The 17,113-nt window shown below is 38.9% G+C and overlaps 1 protein-coding gene across 1 annotated transcript in view; it reads right to left on the minus strand.

Moving 5' to 3' along the window:
- The window catches only part of BAZ1B (bromodomain adjacent to zinc finger domain 1B), a 70,035-nt gene that overhangs the window by 30,017 nt on the left and 22,905 nt on the right, over positions 1-17,113 (minus strand). Inside the window, exons 6-7 of the mRNA XM_084881605.1 lie at positions 14,482-14,679; positions 2,752-4,450 (exon numbers count right to left, since the gene is read on the minus strand). Of these exons, the coding sequence (XP_084737731.1) occupies positions 2,752-4,450; positions 14,482-14,679 (1,897 nt within the window). The remainder of the gene's footprint in view (positions 1-2,751; positions 4,451-14,481; positions 14,680-17,113) is intronic.

The raw sequence follows: 17,113 nt of genomic DNA on the forward strand, positions 1-17,113 counted from the left end.
AAGTAACAAAGTTGTTTGACTTACTGTAAAATTCTCACATAATTTAAAAAAATATTTTTTAATTGATTTCAGAGAGGAATGAGAGGGAGAGATAGAAACAACGATGATGAGAATCATTGACTGGCTGCCTCCTGCCTGTCCTACAATGGGAATTGAGCCCGCGACCCACACATGTGCCCTGACCATGAATAAGACTGAGAGCTCCTGGTTCACAGGTCAACACATAACCACTGAGCCATGTCAGCCGGGCTCTCACACATAATTTAAGACTATTTCTAGGTATCTATCTACCCAATTCTTGGCATACAACTTTTACAAATAAGGTGTTTTTTACTATCTTCATTTCATAAGCTGGCAACTTTCAAAAGGTTTAAAACTGTAACAGTGATCAAAATAGTTTAGTCTTAAAAGAAAAGAAACTAATAAACTTAGTTTATTATGGATAATTTGTGAACATTGTGAGACTGATCAAATAAGTAAATATTGATATTACTATAGATAGAGGGGCTGATAGCTGAGCAAAAAAGAAAAAACTTGGATGTGAATGACAGTGTGATGATCATGGGTCGGGGGGAGAAGGACTTGACTTCGGGTGTTGAACACACAGTGCACTGTATGGATGGTGTTGTGGAGTTGTGTATCTGAAACCCATATATAGTTCTGAGCAGTGTCACCCCAATAAATTCAATTAAAAAAACAACATGTTGATATTAATAGATGCCAGGGGTCTCATAAAAAAAAAAAGAAAAAAGAAAAAAAAAAAGATGCAAATATAGAATGAGGAAGGCAAAACAGAACCCCTGAGGGATGTCGAGATTAATTTGGAATAAATTTAACAAAAAAAGTACAGCTGGAACCGGTTTGGCTCAGTGGATAGAGTGTCGGCCTGCAGACTGAAAGGTCCCAGGTTCGATTCCGGTCAAGGGCAAGTACCTTGGTTGCGGGCACATGCCTAGTAGGGGTGTGCAAGAGGCAGCTGATCGATGATTCTCCCTCATCAATGTTTCTAACTCTCTATCCCTCTCTCTTCCTCTCTGTAAAAATCAATAAAATATATTTTTTTAAAATACTGAATTGTACAATATCAATGGAAGAACTGCATGATATGAATTAACTATAATAATAAAAGCATAATATGCTAATTAGACTGGACATCCTTCAGGACCACCTTCCAGACGAAGCCAGGGCTATAAGGGAAGCCCAGGTCCCGGGTGCCGGATGCCTGCTGGCAGCCAGAGGGAAGTCTGGGTCTCAGGTGCCATTGGGAGTCAGTGTTGGCAGCAAGAGGGGAGAAGGGGTACTCTTGCACGAATTTCCTGCATCTGGCCTCTAGTTTACTAATAAAGCTATTTATATAAAAGTTCAGATTTAGCCCTAACTGATTTAACTCAGTGGATAGAGCATAGGCCTGTGGACTCAAGGGTCCTAGGTTCAATTCCGGTCAAGGGCATGTACCTTGGTTATAGGTACATCCCCAGTAAGGGGTGTGCAGGAAGCAGCTGATCGATGTTTCTCTCTCATTGTAGTTCCTAACTCTCTATCCATCTCCCTTCCTCTCTGTAAACAATCGAAATATATTTTTAAAATATAAAATAAAATGCTTTAAAATAAAAAAAAGTTCGGATTTAGCCCTGGCTGGTTTGGCTCAGTGGACAGAGCTTCGGCCTGAGGACTGAAAAGTCCCGGGTTCGATTCTGGTCAAGGGCAGATGCCCAGGTTGCAGGCTTGATCCCCAGTGGGGGGCATGCAGGAGTGGCAGCCAACTGATGTTTTTCTCTCTCTCCCCACCCCCCCACTTCCTCTCTGAAATCAATTAAAAAAAAAAAAAAAAAAGTTCAGCCCTAACTGTTTTGGCTCAGTGGATAGAGCGTCAGGTTTGATTCCAGTCAAGGGCACATGCCCAGGTTGTGGGCTTGATCCTGCGTAGGACCTGTAGGAGGTAGCCGATCGATGATTCTCTCTCATCATGGATGTTTCTATTTCTCTCTACCTTCCACTCTGAAATCAATAAAAATATATATTTTTTAAAAAGTTCAGATTTAATGGTGCTATCAAAACCCCAAATTTTTATGTTCTTATATCTTAAGGGCAACTGTGCAGAGGGCTTCAAGTACTTTATTATTCAATTGTTACAACAATCTTTATCAATTGTTACAACAATCTTTACAATCATACAAGGAAACTGAGGCATAGATAAATTGACCAAAGAATATAGCTAAGTCAGTGGTAGAGTTTGAACCCATATCAGCAATTCTCTAGTCATATGTTATTTCCACTGTACCTATTTGTGGATTTGGTCTAAACTAGGAAACTCAGAAAAGATGTCAACATCATATTATCTATGTCAAATTATCATTAACTACCGAAGGCCATACTGAACACTTCTGTTGGAATATTATATACATAGTAGGGCCTGAGTTATTATATACAAAAATAACTAAATAGTTATGACAAATAGAGATTTTACCATTACCTCAGTAATTTCCTTACTTTTACTATCTTCTAAAGCAGGGGTAGGGAACCACTTTTCTGCCAAGGGCCATTTGCATATTTATAACATCATCTGTAGGCCACACAAAATTATCAACTTAATAATTAGCCTGTTATATTTGGTCAAGCATTTCATGAACTCACCCTTAATGCCTTGGCAGGGCCAGGACAGATTTTTGGGCCTTACAGGGCCTGCTGGCTAGATGTTCCCCACCCCTGTACTAAAAGGGCTTCCTCTTTTCTCTCATCATAAGATTTTACCTTTCATTTCTCTCTCCTGGATTTCCCGCTCCTTTTTGGCCTGAATGGCCAGCAGCCGTCTGCTCTTCACAGTACTAATAATGTCAACAGCTTCTGTATCTACCTGGGGCTCAAACTTCACAACTTTTTTCCTATCGATTTTGCCTAACCCATTCTCTTCTTTTCCATTTTCTTTATTTCTGGCTTCCATTTCTTTCCGTTTCTGTTTCTCAGCTCTCTTCTTATCATTTTCTTCCTTTAATACAGCAAGCCGTTCCTTCCACAACTCTGCAGACATCTGCTGTCTTGTTTCCATGTGGTCTTGCACTGAATATGTCATGAGAATCCGGTGGCAGAGTGCTGCCAAGATCTGTAGCTTCTCTTCTGATGTTAGCTCAAAAAATTCAGAGGTTTCCAGCTTCTCTAAGAACTCATCTTGTACTTCATTGTCCTCAAATGGTGCTGAATCTTTATTGTCATCTGTGTCTGAGCCCTCACTTTCTTCCTGAACATCAGACTTGCGCAAGCAGAGCCGCACCAGCTCTGAAACAGAATGCAGAGTCAGGGGGATTTCTGAAAGCTTCATTCCCAGCTCACCATAGTCTTCTGCTATTTCATCTTGTAATAAAGTCTGTAAAAGGATGACCAAGACTCTATTCAGGTATAAAAAGCCACCTTTTTCTGCACTTAAGGCTTCCATAAGGGACACAGCAGTAATAGGATACTGAGCATCTGGCAAGAGTAGTCCAGAATAACAGCTCAAAAATTCCACCACCATGGCCACATCTCCAAAGAGTGTGTTGGGCAGCCCTTCAGGGGTATCCACCAATCTAAATGCTGGAAGATGTTTGCCAGGTAATTCTTGGTCCTCGTATCGTTTCTGTTTTTCTAGTTTTTCAAGCATTTCTTTCTCTCTACGCTCTTTGGCTTTCTCCTTCAACTTTTCTCTCAACTCCTCTCGTTTCTTTTTCAAATAGTCTTTGCGTTGCTCTTCAGACATAGAGGCCCACCTTTTTTTGTGCTCTAGAAGCTCAAAGCGTTTTTGAACAATATTCCGCAATTCTTCTGGGAGACGTGCTCTATCTTCATTAGAAAGAAGACGAGCTGTTTTAGAGATAACACAAGACAGGGCAGTCTTCTTGTCCTCCCTGTCTTTGTTTTCTTTGTAGTAGGCAATAAGGTGCAGGGCAGCGGGAGGCAGATGCTTATGAGGTTTACTAGAGGATCTGGGTGTACCCCCAGAATTCCGGGGGGCTCGTGTCATCTTCTGAGTGCCTTTGGCCATATCCAACAAAGTCATCTGCTTCATTTTGGTTTTAGGAGTCTTCAGGCCCTTTTTCGGAGACCTGGAATTTCCTGTGGATTTCTGTCCATTCAGGATGCCTTTGCTTCTGCCCTTTGTTTTCAAAGGTTTGTCATTATGCTTCCCTGGTTTCTTGGCAGATGGGCCTTTCTTAGGAATGTGAAAGTTAGCATGTAATTTGTTGGTTGACATCATCTTCATCACTTCTTCCAGCTGTTCTTCTGGAGATTTGGAATTCTTTGAGTTCTTCACCTTGAGTGGTGAGCCATTCAAGGATTTCTTCAAGTGTACATGACACCATAACTTAGGATTTAGTGGTGAACTCAAGGAAGAGTTATCTGTCTTGGATTTCTTTGAAGGCTTCCTGTCTGGGGATCCAGTATTCTTCCTCTTAGTAGAAGGGTTGAGAGTCATATACTAGAATTTAAGAAGAGAAGCAAAATTAATTTTAAAAACTAATTTAAAGAAGCAATATTTAAGTATCTGAAAGGCCCTCTTTTCCGCTATTCAGAAAAACTACAAATTTATTCTCTTTATGTTCCTGAAAAAACAAATGTTTTAGCCATATCAATACAAAATTCTCTTGATACATAGGCTTAAAAAGCTATACTCTAATATTAGACATTTTTGCTATGCAACTAGCTTTCTGTTTATATACAGATTAGCAGTTCTTAAATACTTGAATGAACTGTGGACCACTTCCCCAGAAAAGACATATAAAAATTATGCAAACAATTTCCAAGTCCATCCATTAATCCCAGGTTAAGAATAACCTGATTTAGCCCTAACCAGTCTGGCTCAGTGCATAGTGTCAGCCTGTGGACTGAAGGGTCCCAGGTTCGATTCTAGCATATCAAGGGCATATGCTCAAGTTGCGGGCTCATCCCCAGTAAGGGGCATGCAGGAGGCAGCAGATCAATGATTATCTCTCATCATTAATATATATATTAAAAAAAAAAAAAAAAAGGAATACCTGATCTAGCCCTAGCCAGTTTGGCTCAGTATATAAAGCATCAGCCTGCAGACTGAAGGGTCCCAGATTCAATTCCAGCCCAAGGCACGCCTCAGCTGCAAGCTCAATACCCAACCCTAGTTGGGCACGAATGGGAGGCATCAATCAAAGTGTTTCTCTCACATTGGTGTTTTTCTCTCTCTGGGTCTCTCCCCCTCCCTTCCACTCTCTCTAAAAATCAACGGAAAAATATCCTTGGGCCCTAGCTGGTTTGGCTCAGTGGATAGAGCGTCAGCCTGCAGACCAAAGGGTCCTGTGTTTGATTCCGGTCAAGGGCACATGTCCAGGGTTGCAGGCTTAATCCCCAGCAGGGGACGTGAAGGAGGCAGCCAATCAATGATTCTCTCTCATCATTGATGTAACTATCTCTCTCCCCATCTCCCTTCCTTTCTGAAATCAATTTTTAAAAATGTATTAAAAAAAAGATATCCTTGGGTTATTAACAAAGGATTAACAAAGTATCTGATATAGATAAGGGGAACATGTGAGAAAATGTAAAAGTATTGCTCTTTTTATTATTATTATTGATTTCAGAGAGGAGGGGAGAGGGAGAGATAGAAACATCAACAACAAGATAGAATCATCCATTGGCTGCCTCCTGCATGCTGACTACTGGGGATCGAGCCTGAAACCTGGGCATGTGCTCTTAGTTACAATCGAATGTGGGACTCTTCCGTCCACAGGCCAATGCTTTATCCACTGAGCCAAACCAGCTAGGGCTAAAGTATTGCTTTTGAGACAGGACTGGTTATCCTTTAAGCCTTTGTTCCAACTGGGAATATTCTATGCTCTTAAAAGTTTACATTTAAAGTTTACCAGTAAGTATTTTTGTCTAAAATACAAAAGTCTATTTTCTTATTAAAGTTATCAGTGAGGCTCTGGCCGGTGTTGCTCAGTGGTAGAGCGTTGGCCTACACACCAAAAAGTCATGGATTCTATTCCCAGTCAAGAGCATGTATAGGTTGCACGTTTATTCCCTGGCCCTAATTGGGGTGCATGCGGGAACAACCAATCAATGTGGCTTTCTTACATCAATATTTCTCTCTCTCCATTTTCCCAGTTTTCCCCCTCTAAAAACCAATGGAAAAAATAACCTGAGATCAGGAATTTTTTATTTTTTAAGTATCAATGAGTATACTAACAATAAAGACAGTGTTCTCATGACCCTGACAGCATAAGTCTTCAAACTCCCTTTTGACTTTTCTCCATACCTTAAGAACTCATTCCCTTGAATATATTAGTAACTATAAGCCCTCTAAATCCTCAATTTCATTTCATTCTTTTTGTTCATCCTCTCACATCTTTCCAGTTCACTTCCTCTAGTACCCCAACTCTGTAATCCTTCAATCCCACCAAGCCCTCAAATCTGTTAATTTTATCATTTTCACCGGGTTCACACTTCCCTACCCTTCTAACCCAGATTAAATTCTTTTGTCTTGCTTGCTCTATTATATCTAATCACTCTTGACCTGCACATGTTCAGTTAAAACATGACTAAAACAGCCCTGGCCGGGTAGCTCAGTTAATTAGAGCATCATCCCAATAAGCCAAGGTTTCAGTTCAATCTCCAGTGAGGCACATACAAGAACCAACCAATGAATGCATGAATAAGTGAAACAACAAATCTCTCTCTCTCTCAAATCAATAAATAAAATTTTAAAAAAGAAACATGACTACTAGAATAAAAGATACAATGACATGTGATACTTCATATGGGTGCTGAATGCCTCCCCCTTAGTCCATTCACTTTCCCATATTTCTAGGTATACATCTTTTCCTGTGTTTTCAAACCTCTATCTTATCCCTTTCCATACAGAATTTGTTCATAGGTTAGAACTAATCAACTTGTCATAACCATTGTTTCTGTATACTTAAAAATAAAACACTTGAGTTCTATGTTTTAAAGAATATAATTATAAAGGGAAAAACCTAGCAGCTAAAACATAAATTAAGTGAAATAACCAGCAATGAAAAGGTACAGCCAATTTCACAAGAAATACTGTTTCAAGTGATCAGAAGAAAGACTAGATAACAGCCGAAACCGGTTTGGCTCAGTGGTAGAGCGTCGATCTTTGGACTGGAAGGTCCCAGGTTCGATTCCGGTCAGGGGCATGTACGTTGGTTGCGGGCACATCCCCGGTGGGGGGTGTGCAGGAGGCAGCTGGTCAATGTTTCTCTCTCATCGACGTTTCTACCTCTCTATCTCTCTCCCTTCCTCTCTGTAAAAAATCAATAAAATATATTTAAAAAAAAAAAAAGACTAGATAACATCTAGAATACTTAAATTCTAAAACACTTCAAGTTTTTTAGTGGAAGGGCCTAATTTGATAAGAGCTACATGTAAAGAAACAGTCTGGCCCTAGCCTGTTTGGCTCAGTGCATAGTGTCAGCCTGTGGACTGAAAGGTCCTAGGTCCTGGTGAAGGGCACATGCCTGGGTTGCGGGCTAGATCCCAGTAGAGGGTGTGCAGGAGGCAGCTGATATAAGATTTTCTCTCATCATTGATGTTTCTGTCTATCCCTCTCCCTTCCTCTCTGAAATCAATCCTATCCTATATAATAAAACCCTAATATGCAAATCAACTGAATGGAGGAACAACCTATGATGAGCACTGACCACCGGGGGCAGATAACGCAGAAGTCTCCCCCTGGTGGTGAATGTGCTCAAGGCTGGCAAGTGAAGCAGTGATGGCAGGAGTCTCCCACCTCCGATGCAGGCTGGCAATGAGGAGCAAGGGGTCCCGGACTGTGAGAGGGATGTCTAACTGCCTAAGCCAGCTGGTGGACATCCCCTGAAAGATTCCAGACTACAAGAGGGCACAGGCTGGGCTGAGGGACACCTCCCACCCCCAGTGCACAAATCCATGCACCAGGCCTCTAGTAAAAATATATTTAATAAAAGAAACAGTCTGGCCTTGGCTGGATAGCTCAGTTGATTAGAACATTGTCCCAATATGCCAAGGTTGTGGATTTGATCCTCAGTCAGAAACAACCAGTGAATGCAAAGATGAGTGGAACAACAGATCTAAATAAGTAAATACATACATACATACATAGCAGGAAAGCAGTCTAGAGGCAGTCAGTAAGATAGGTTAGTGTGAAATCAGACTATAGGCAAGGAAACACTTACAGACTATTGAATATTAAATTATGACCCCTTTAAAAAAGCTATAGGAAAATGGCTATGGTGAAATAAATCCCAGATAAAATCCCAGAGAATCACCTATGCTCGTTAGGAGTAAACAAGCAGGCAGAGTAAAATTTAATAAGGTATACTATAATGCCAAAAAGAAGTAAACAAGAATATAATCAGAGAAACAAGCTCATAAGCAAAGAGACATAAATACAGTCTGCAACAAATAAATGGCCTTATACTTCTTCTGGCCAAGTTCTTTAACTTTAAAGGCCAAACTGCCTTTTAAGAATTACAGGCAACTGTAGGTTACTATTCCTCTAGCTGGCTGTTTTAGTTGCCTGACTAAAAAATTGGTTTCAGCCGAAACCGGTTGGCTCAGTGGATAGAGCACCAGCCTGCGAACTAAAAGGTCCCAGGTTCGATTCCGGTCAAGGGCATATACCTTGGTTGAGCGCACATCCCCAGTAGGGGTGTGCAAGAGGCAGCTGATCGATGATTCTCTCTCATCGATGTTTCTAACTCTCTATCCCTCTCTCTTCCTCTCTGTAAAAAATCAATAAAATATATATATTTTTAAAAATTGGTTTCAATTATTAGCCTCAGTATAAAATGACAGAATGGTTTCATACTTAACATAAAAAGAAACACTATCAGTGCTTCAGGGGATACTTTTCACAGAAATAGAATTTCCCAGTTCTTCCTCCCCAGAAATAAATTTCAAAACATTAAAAAAGAATAATCAGGGGCAAAGAAATTAAGTGGACTGACAATTCTCGGGGGGGGGGGGGGGGGGGATGGTGGTGTTCAGGAAGAATGCAAAAGTCAGGAAGAGACTAGAAAAAAATCGTACACCTATGGATGAGGACAGTGGGGGAAGGGCAGAAGGTGGGGTGGGAACCGGGTGGAGGGAAGCTTTGGGGGGGAAAAAAGGAACAATTGTAATAACCTGAAACGATTTATAAATAATAATAATAATAATAAAAAGAATAAATAATGTAAGACTGCATTTTCCTCATGGACAGTGTTAACAACAATACTCCAAAGAGAACCACATTTTAAGACTATTCTACAAATCATAAGCAGTGATTTTCAACCTTTTACATCTCATGGCATGGTTAGGAGTAAACAAAAAAATATATTCTGCAGCACACCAAATAATATAGATAGAAATACAACCAATAAATTTGGAAGAGAGATCTAATTATAAAAGGTCCTCTTAAAAATATCTTACTTAAAATAGTAAAAATGAAATCTGACCAAAGAAAAATTGGCATAATTTTTATTTACCCATAAATATCAGTACTTTCATGTTACAGCAGTTGTGTTGACTGCTGTCATTTTTTTGGCAATCTAAGGGAAAAGGTCAGTGCCCCTGATTAAACAGTCAGGTATTGCATGTTGCATGTTTTAAAAACCCTTACAGCACCTCTTGCAGTGTGCCATGGCACAACAGTGGAAATGGATGTCAGAGTCAGACTAAACACAACCTTGTCAGAAATTAAAGACAAATATATTACTCCCAAGAGTTAACCATCCTCTTCAGCAAGCCTTGGAAAATCTTCAGAGTACAAACAAAATAGATTGCCACTTTTTCTAATGATCAGAATGACAGCTTTTATTTAAAGTCATTCTAAAATGAAACTTATCACTAAAAAGAAGACTAATGAGTCTATGTATCATTTTTAGTATTTTAAGTAAGATATTTTTAAGAGGACCTTTTATAATTAGATCTCTCTTCCAAATTTATTGGTTGTATTTCTTTCTATTTAAAAAGTCAAAAAAATTAAAAAATTTTAAAAGTCAAATTTAGCCTAAGTTTCTTTAAATTTTTTCTACTTAGAAGCATTGTGTTAATGCAGAAATAATGCAAGAAAAGGCTGGGGTAGCTTAACCATGCAAGGGTCCAGCTACCCATTTTTATGTATAAGATGTAGTTTTGCCAATATACACGACTTAATTTTTTTCTCTTAAAAGTGAAAGAAGCCCTGGCCCGGTGGCTCATTGGTTTGGAGCGTTGTCCCTTAAATCAAAAGGTGGCCAGTTTGGTCAGGGCTGGTGCTGGAGGCAACCAATTGATGTTTTTCTCTCACATCAATGTTTCTCCCCCCCACCCCCTTTCTAAAAACCATAAAAACTTATTCTTGGGTGAGGATTTAAAAAAAAAGGAAAGAAATTAACTCACCCAACCCCCTCCCAACAGGCCAGCTCCCCGAGTGAGTAGTCCTTCAGTAACTGGATCATCTCAGCACAGGGCATGCTGGGTGGGCAGTCACAGCCAAATGGGAGCCGGCATGGCTGGACTCAGGGGAATCTGAAAAAGTATAAAACCACTTATGTGCTAAGGGTCTCCCCTAGCCCCCATTCAGCAAAAGTAATCTACTAGAGTAGTGTATAGAAAGGGAGAAAAGTAAATAGATGTCTGGATTGTATTACTACAGTTTGGGGCAAAGACTCTTCCTAATTGCTAAACAAGAAAAAATATTTCTGTCTCAAAACATGAGAGGCTGTTAAGAAAAATAGTGTATACAATTCCATACTTGTTCCCTGTCATCACAAACAAACCACTACCACAAATAAGAAAATCTAATAAGATAAAAATAAAGAACCTTTATTTAGAGAAGTTCATTCAGATGCTAAATTTAACATACTAGTAAAGAGCAAAAATCATAAATTAGAAAATGTTGGCACTGTATATTCTGATCCTTATTTTATTCTTCTCATTCACCTCAGGAACCATTATTAGGAATTTCAAGATAACATTCATATAATGGGCTTATCTCAATCTCTAGATGCCTCTATCAGCAAATTTGTGAAATGTGTTACTATAAAATATTTTAAGTGCTTTGAAAAATAATATAATTTATTTTAAATACTTCTGCTCTAGCCTCCACTTCATAAACAAACTTTAAGAGCTAAAATTTAAAGAAAAATCTTGGGGCTATGAACACTTACTTGAAACATTAGTTATTAGGAGAGATAAGAAACATCTTTTAAAATACATAATTAATATCACTAGTAATGTGACAAGATTACATCATGTGCCTTCTCATACAACTCACTGAGAAGAATACAACATTATTTTTGTGGCATTCCTACCAAAAATTCATAGACTAAATCTACTCATGAGAAAATAAATCCATATTGAAGAGCATAATAATTAGGTTGTTAAAAGACAAAGAAAAGTTGAGGGATTGTTCTGGATTAGAGATTAAAAAGACATAATAAGTAACATGTAAATGGATCCTACTGAAACCAAAACAAAACTGAAGAGTGGAGGGGAGGCTAAAAGGACAATAATAGGATAAATGGCAAATTTTGAGTAAAAACTGTAGATCAAGTTAATTTATTGATTTGATAATTATACTAGAGTTATATTAGAAGTCACCCTTGTTTTTAGGAAACACATATTCAAGTACTTTTAAAAGGGGATCCTGTCACCCTGGCCAGTGTGGGTCAGTGGTTAGAGCATCAGCTCATGCATTGAAGGATCTTGGGTTCAATTCCTGTCCCTCCAGGGCATGTACAAGAGCCAACCAGTTAAGGTATATCTCTCACATTGATGTCTCTGTGTGTGTATCTCTCCCTCCTTCCCCTACCCTACCTCCCTCTTTTTTACTCTCTCCAAAAAGCAATGGAAAAAATATCCTCAGGTAAGGATTAACAAAAAATAATAATCCTCAGGAGAGGATTAACAAAAAATAATAATCCTATTTTATAACCTACTTCACAAATGTCTCAGAAAAGAAAAATTTTTGTGTGTATGTATGTATGTATGTATGTATTAAGAGAAAATAACAAATATGGTCAGCCGAAACCGGTTTGGCTCAGTGGATAGAGCGTCAGTCTGCGGACTGAAAGGCCCCAGGTTCGATTCCATGTCAAGGGCATGTATCTTGGTTGCAGGCACATCCCCAGTAGGGGGTGTGCAGGAGGCAGCTGATCAATATTTCTCTCTCGTTGATGTTTCTGGCTCTCTATCCTTCTCCCTTCCTCTCTGTAAAAAATCAATAAAATAGCCGAGACCGGTTTGGATCAGTGGATAGAGAGTCTGCCCGCAGACTGAAGGGTCCCAGGATCGATTAAAAAAAAAAAAAAATTTAAAGAGCATAATGGTAGATAATACTTAATCATGCTGGTCTAGAATAAGAAAACATGCTAAATGCTCAATTACGGTTAGAGGTTTCTATCAATGTTTAAATAAATAAATGTATATAAATAAATAAATAAATTTATTTATTTCTCAATATACTTTTGTCAACAAAATCAACCTAAGATAATTGCAATAATTTAGTTACATGACTAGAGATATCCTTAGTTTTTCACAATTAAAAACAAGGGAGGCATCAATAATAACAAATATATTTTAAAAAATACATTTTTAGAGAGTGGATCTAACTCTTTTTTAAAATTAAATTATTATCTGTGTACATATCTTACTATTCCCCCCCGCATCTAACTTTTTCATTTAGTAAACTCCAAAGACCATTTTACCCATAAATACTCAGTCCTTTCATTTTATTCACATACTCCTAACCAGTTTTGCTCAGTGGATAGAGTGCCGGCCTGCGGACTCAAGGGTCCCAGGTTTGATTTTGGTCAAGGGCATGTACCTTGGTTGCAGGCACATCCCCAGTAGGAGGCAACTGATCAATATTTCTAGCTCTCTCTCTCTTCCTCTCTGTACAAAAAAATTAATAAAATATATTTTTTTAAAAACAAGGAGGATGTATGGGAGGGGGGGCACTGGTAAAATATGTACACAGATAATAATTTAATAAAAAAAATAAAATTTAAAAGAAAAAAAAAACAAGGAGGACATGGAACAGACTGACACACCTTGATGTGGGGTTGGAGGAACAAGATGAGATAAAACCAAAAAACATATATACTTATATGCATAGCCATGGACATGAGCAATAGGGTAGTGAAGACTTTGGTGTATGTGTGGGGGTGGGGGATTGGGTTAAGAGGGAAATGAGAAAGGGGAGGAAAGGGGGAAATGGGAGATAGCTATAATACTATCAACAATAAAAAGTACATTAAAAACAAACCATCAAACAAACGAGGAAGCCTCAGTGGTTGACCACTGACCTATGACCAGGGCACATGGTCAGGTTTGCAGACTTGATCCCCAGTGGGGATCGTGCAGAGGCAGTCAATCAATGATTCTCTCTCATTATTGATGTTTCTTTCTATCTCCCTCTCCCTTCCTCTCTGAAATCAATAAAAATATACATTTTTTAAAAGGAAGGGGGTGCTCTCCCTCCTGAAAGTATGCCCATGCCTTTTCCTTCTTTTCCCTTCCCTCCCCCAACCTCTTTCTGCCCTAGATTCCTGGCTTGTTATCATTAGCTTCCTCACTCCCAAATTCCAACGGCCCTTCCGTTACCTCCGTAAACTTGTTTTCTAAGCCCATTTCTTCCAGGAATTACTATTTCTACATCTGTAATTTACCCAGTAAATGTTCTCTTACCAAAAAATTAATAAATAAATAAGGTGGGGAGAGAAATCCTAGAACTCAGACTTTATTTTAAAGGACAAGGGGCTCTCCTTCCCCTTCTGGCCCAGAGTCGAAGATGAAAACATCAGTATGCAAATAAATAAGTAAATTTACCAACACAAGAAGCATAAATACTATCATAACCTACATAAAAAAACCTCACAAACTACATTATAATAGCATTGGAGAAACTTTAGGATGGAAAAGATAACCAGAAATTGAAGGACAATGTGTTGGCTTTTGTTATTCACTTTATATTCCTTCTAATTAGACTAGCCTCTGTTTCCCCATCTGGAAAATAAGATTAAGATATTTTTACATACTATACAACTTCATAATAATGTTCTGAAGATCAATTGAAATGAAAAAACCATGTTCTCAAGAGGAAAATCCTAAATTTTCTACTCACCTGACATACAAAGTAATTACAAGTCCTTTTTCAAGGCTACCAGTATATTTGATTATCTTTTCTGATGTATAAAATTAGTTTTCATTTTTAGGATTAAATTTGCAAACTTTGTGTTTACACCATACCTCATTACAAGAAGGGTCTGAGGTTAAAAAGTACATGTATGTAATTTGCTTCTTAGTTAAGTAAAAAATAAATTGAAGTAGGGGAAATACTCAATGTTACTTCTTCCCACCAGCCCCTTAGATCACAACCTATATGAAATAGATATCTGAAAATTTCTGAATTCCTAATCTGATGTTCAAGCTCAAAATCTGCTATTGGACCCATCTGGGAAAACAAACTCATTTAATAGTGTTTTATCCTGCTGTCCAAAAATTAAGTGACCTTACCTTGTATGGATCAAGTAAAAAGTCACTGAACTTGCTAGGGAGGGAATATTTCTTCACCAATTCATCTTCTACCACCCAAGGTGCATTTTCACCAGTGCCAGCCCGTAAGGCATTATGCCGTATAAAGTATCGAAGTATCTCCTTATTTGGTGGGCGTTCTGTACGAATCAAGCTGTCTGCTGGCACATTACTGATGATCTAGGTTAACAAATATAAACAACACATCACTATAATGAAAGAACAATTAAGCAATGAGAACAAAGATTTATGTTCTCTCCAGAAAAATCATAATTCCATCCATAAAATAAAGCTATAAAACCAGGAAGAAAAAGAATAATTGTCAGAGACAGAATGTTAATTAATCCCCAGACAATCTGTCCATATGTATCAAAGTCCTAAAAATATATATACTCACTGAATCAACAAATTCTCATATTAAAAAATTTGAAAATAAATGAACCAGTCATCAACTGCTTATAAAAGCAGAAAAAAGGGTGGGAGAACTGCCTAAATATCTTCCATAGCCGGAGCTGGTTTGGCTCAGTGGTAGAGCGCCGGTCTGCGGACTGAAAGGTCCCAGGTTCGATTCCGGTCAAGGGCATGTACATTGGTTGCTGGCACATCCCCGGTAGGGGGTGTGCAAGAGGCAGCTGGCCGATGTTTTTCTCATCGAGGTTTCTAGCTCTCTATCTCCCTTTCTCTCTGTTAAAAATCAGTAAAATATATTAAAAAATAATAATAAAATAAATATCTTCCATAAAGGATTCATTTTTAAGATTAAAATACATCCATAAAGAACACCCTGCAGCCATGTGGGAGAATACTTTTCTCAATCAAGGCAAACTTATCAGAATCATCTACGGAAGTGGTCGCCAACCAGTGGTCTACAGACCACTGATGGTCTGTGAGGACCAAAAGGTTGACAACTGCTTATCTAGGGAGCTATTAAAATGCATATGCTAGCACTGGCCAGTGTGGCTCAGTTGGCTGAGCATCATTCCATGCACTAAAAGGATGCTAATTTGATTCCTGGTCAGGGCACATGCTGAGGTTGCAGGTTTGATCTCTGGTTGGGGTGTGTAAGGGTGTGTTTGGTCAATGTTTCTCTCTCACAACACTATCAGTGGTTCTGTGTCCCTTCCTCTCTCTAAAAATCAATACAAACATACTTTTAAAATGTCTGGCAGTAGCCCTAACTGGTTTGGTATTAGCCTGTGGACTGAAGGGTCCCAGATTTGATTCTGGTCAAGAGCATGTACCTTTGTTTTGGGCACATCCCCAGTAGAGTATGTGCAGGAGGCAGCTGATTGATGTTTCTTTCTCATCAATGTTTCTACCTCTCTATCCCTCTCCCTTCCTTGTCTGTAAAAAATCAATAATATGTATTTAAAAATAAAATGTCTGGCAGTAGAGCAAAAGTATCCACTTTTTTTTTTTTCTTATGTTTTACTTTTATTACTTACTAGAGCAGTGTTTTTCAACCTTTTTTGGGCAAAGGCACACTTGTTTCATGAAAAAAATCACGAGGCACACCACCATTAGAAAATGTTAAAAAATTTAACTCTGTGCCTATATTGACTATATATAAAGTAATTCTCTTGAATAGGAATCAAATACACACAAAGAAAGTATTTTATAATTACTTTATTATGAAATATTAAGTAAACAAAATAGTGAAAAATTATAAAATTCTTGTCTTGTCTGCACCTACGGCACACCAGGCACACTAGTGTGCCGCGGAACAGCGGTTGAAAAACGCTGTTCTAGAGGACTAGAGCACAAATTCATGCATGGGTGGGGGGCTGATCTGGTGCAGGGCTGGCCCAGGAGAGGGGCCACAGGCATTTGGCTGACTGGCCCTGCCCACAATGGGGAGGATGGGAACAGGGGGTGCCTAAGGGAGGTTGGCTGCTACAATGCATACGTCATAGCAACTGGTTGTCATAGCAACCAGTCAGTCCATGGTTCTGGTAGCTTGGCTTTTATGTATATAGAAGATTTTATACTGAATACTCTTGGACCATTAAGTTTTTTCCAGGGTTTCCTTTTCTTCTTGCCAATTCCTCTTCTGGTTTAGGAACCATCTGCTCTTTCACAGTGAGGATCATCTCAATGTGGCAGGGAGAGCTCATTTATAGTTAAACATGTTAAACGCCAAGCCTGTTTTGTCTTCCTTCCCATTTCAGTCACCGGTGACTGACATGGCGCTTAACATGTTAATCCACAAAAGAGTTCTGTAAGTTCTGCACCACCTCTTGGGAGCTTTGTTCACCTGGATGTGTCCATGCCCAGAGAATCTACACCTAAACCCTAAAGTTCAGCATTATTCTCTGCATTTTTAAACATGTGCAGTGAAAATTCGGCACTTTTTGGGCCACAGACCCCGTGTCCGGCCTCACTGTTTGGACTGGACACATTCACCCATTCACCATTGTAACAATGGAATGGCACATATTACTTCTGTAAATTGATATCCTTCAGATACTTGGTGATTTTTCAAATATGCATGCCCTCAATGGCCTCGGCAGTTTCACATATTCTTAAAGTGAACTTAAAAATTTGAACTTCCTGATTTGCATGATTCTGTGGGTTTCTGGGTCAAGTGATCTGGCTGCTTTTGGAAAGAGCTACT

This window comes from Pipistrellus hanaki (assembly GCF_964339955.1).
Source record: "Pipistrellus hanaki genome assembly, chromosome: 4".
Lineage (NCBI taxonomy): Eukaryota > Metazoa > Chordata > Mammalia > Chiroptera > Vespertilionidae > Pipistrellus > Pipistrellus hanaki.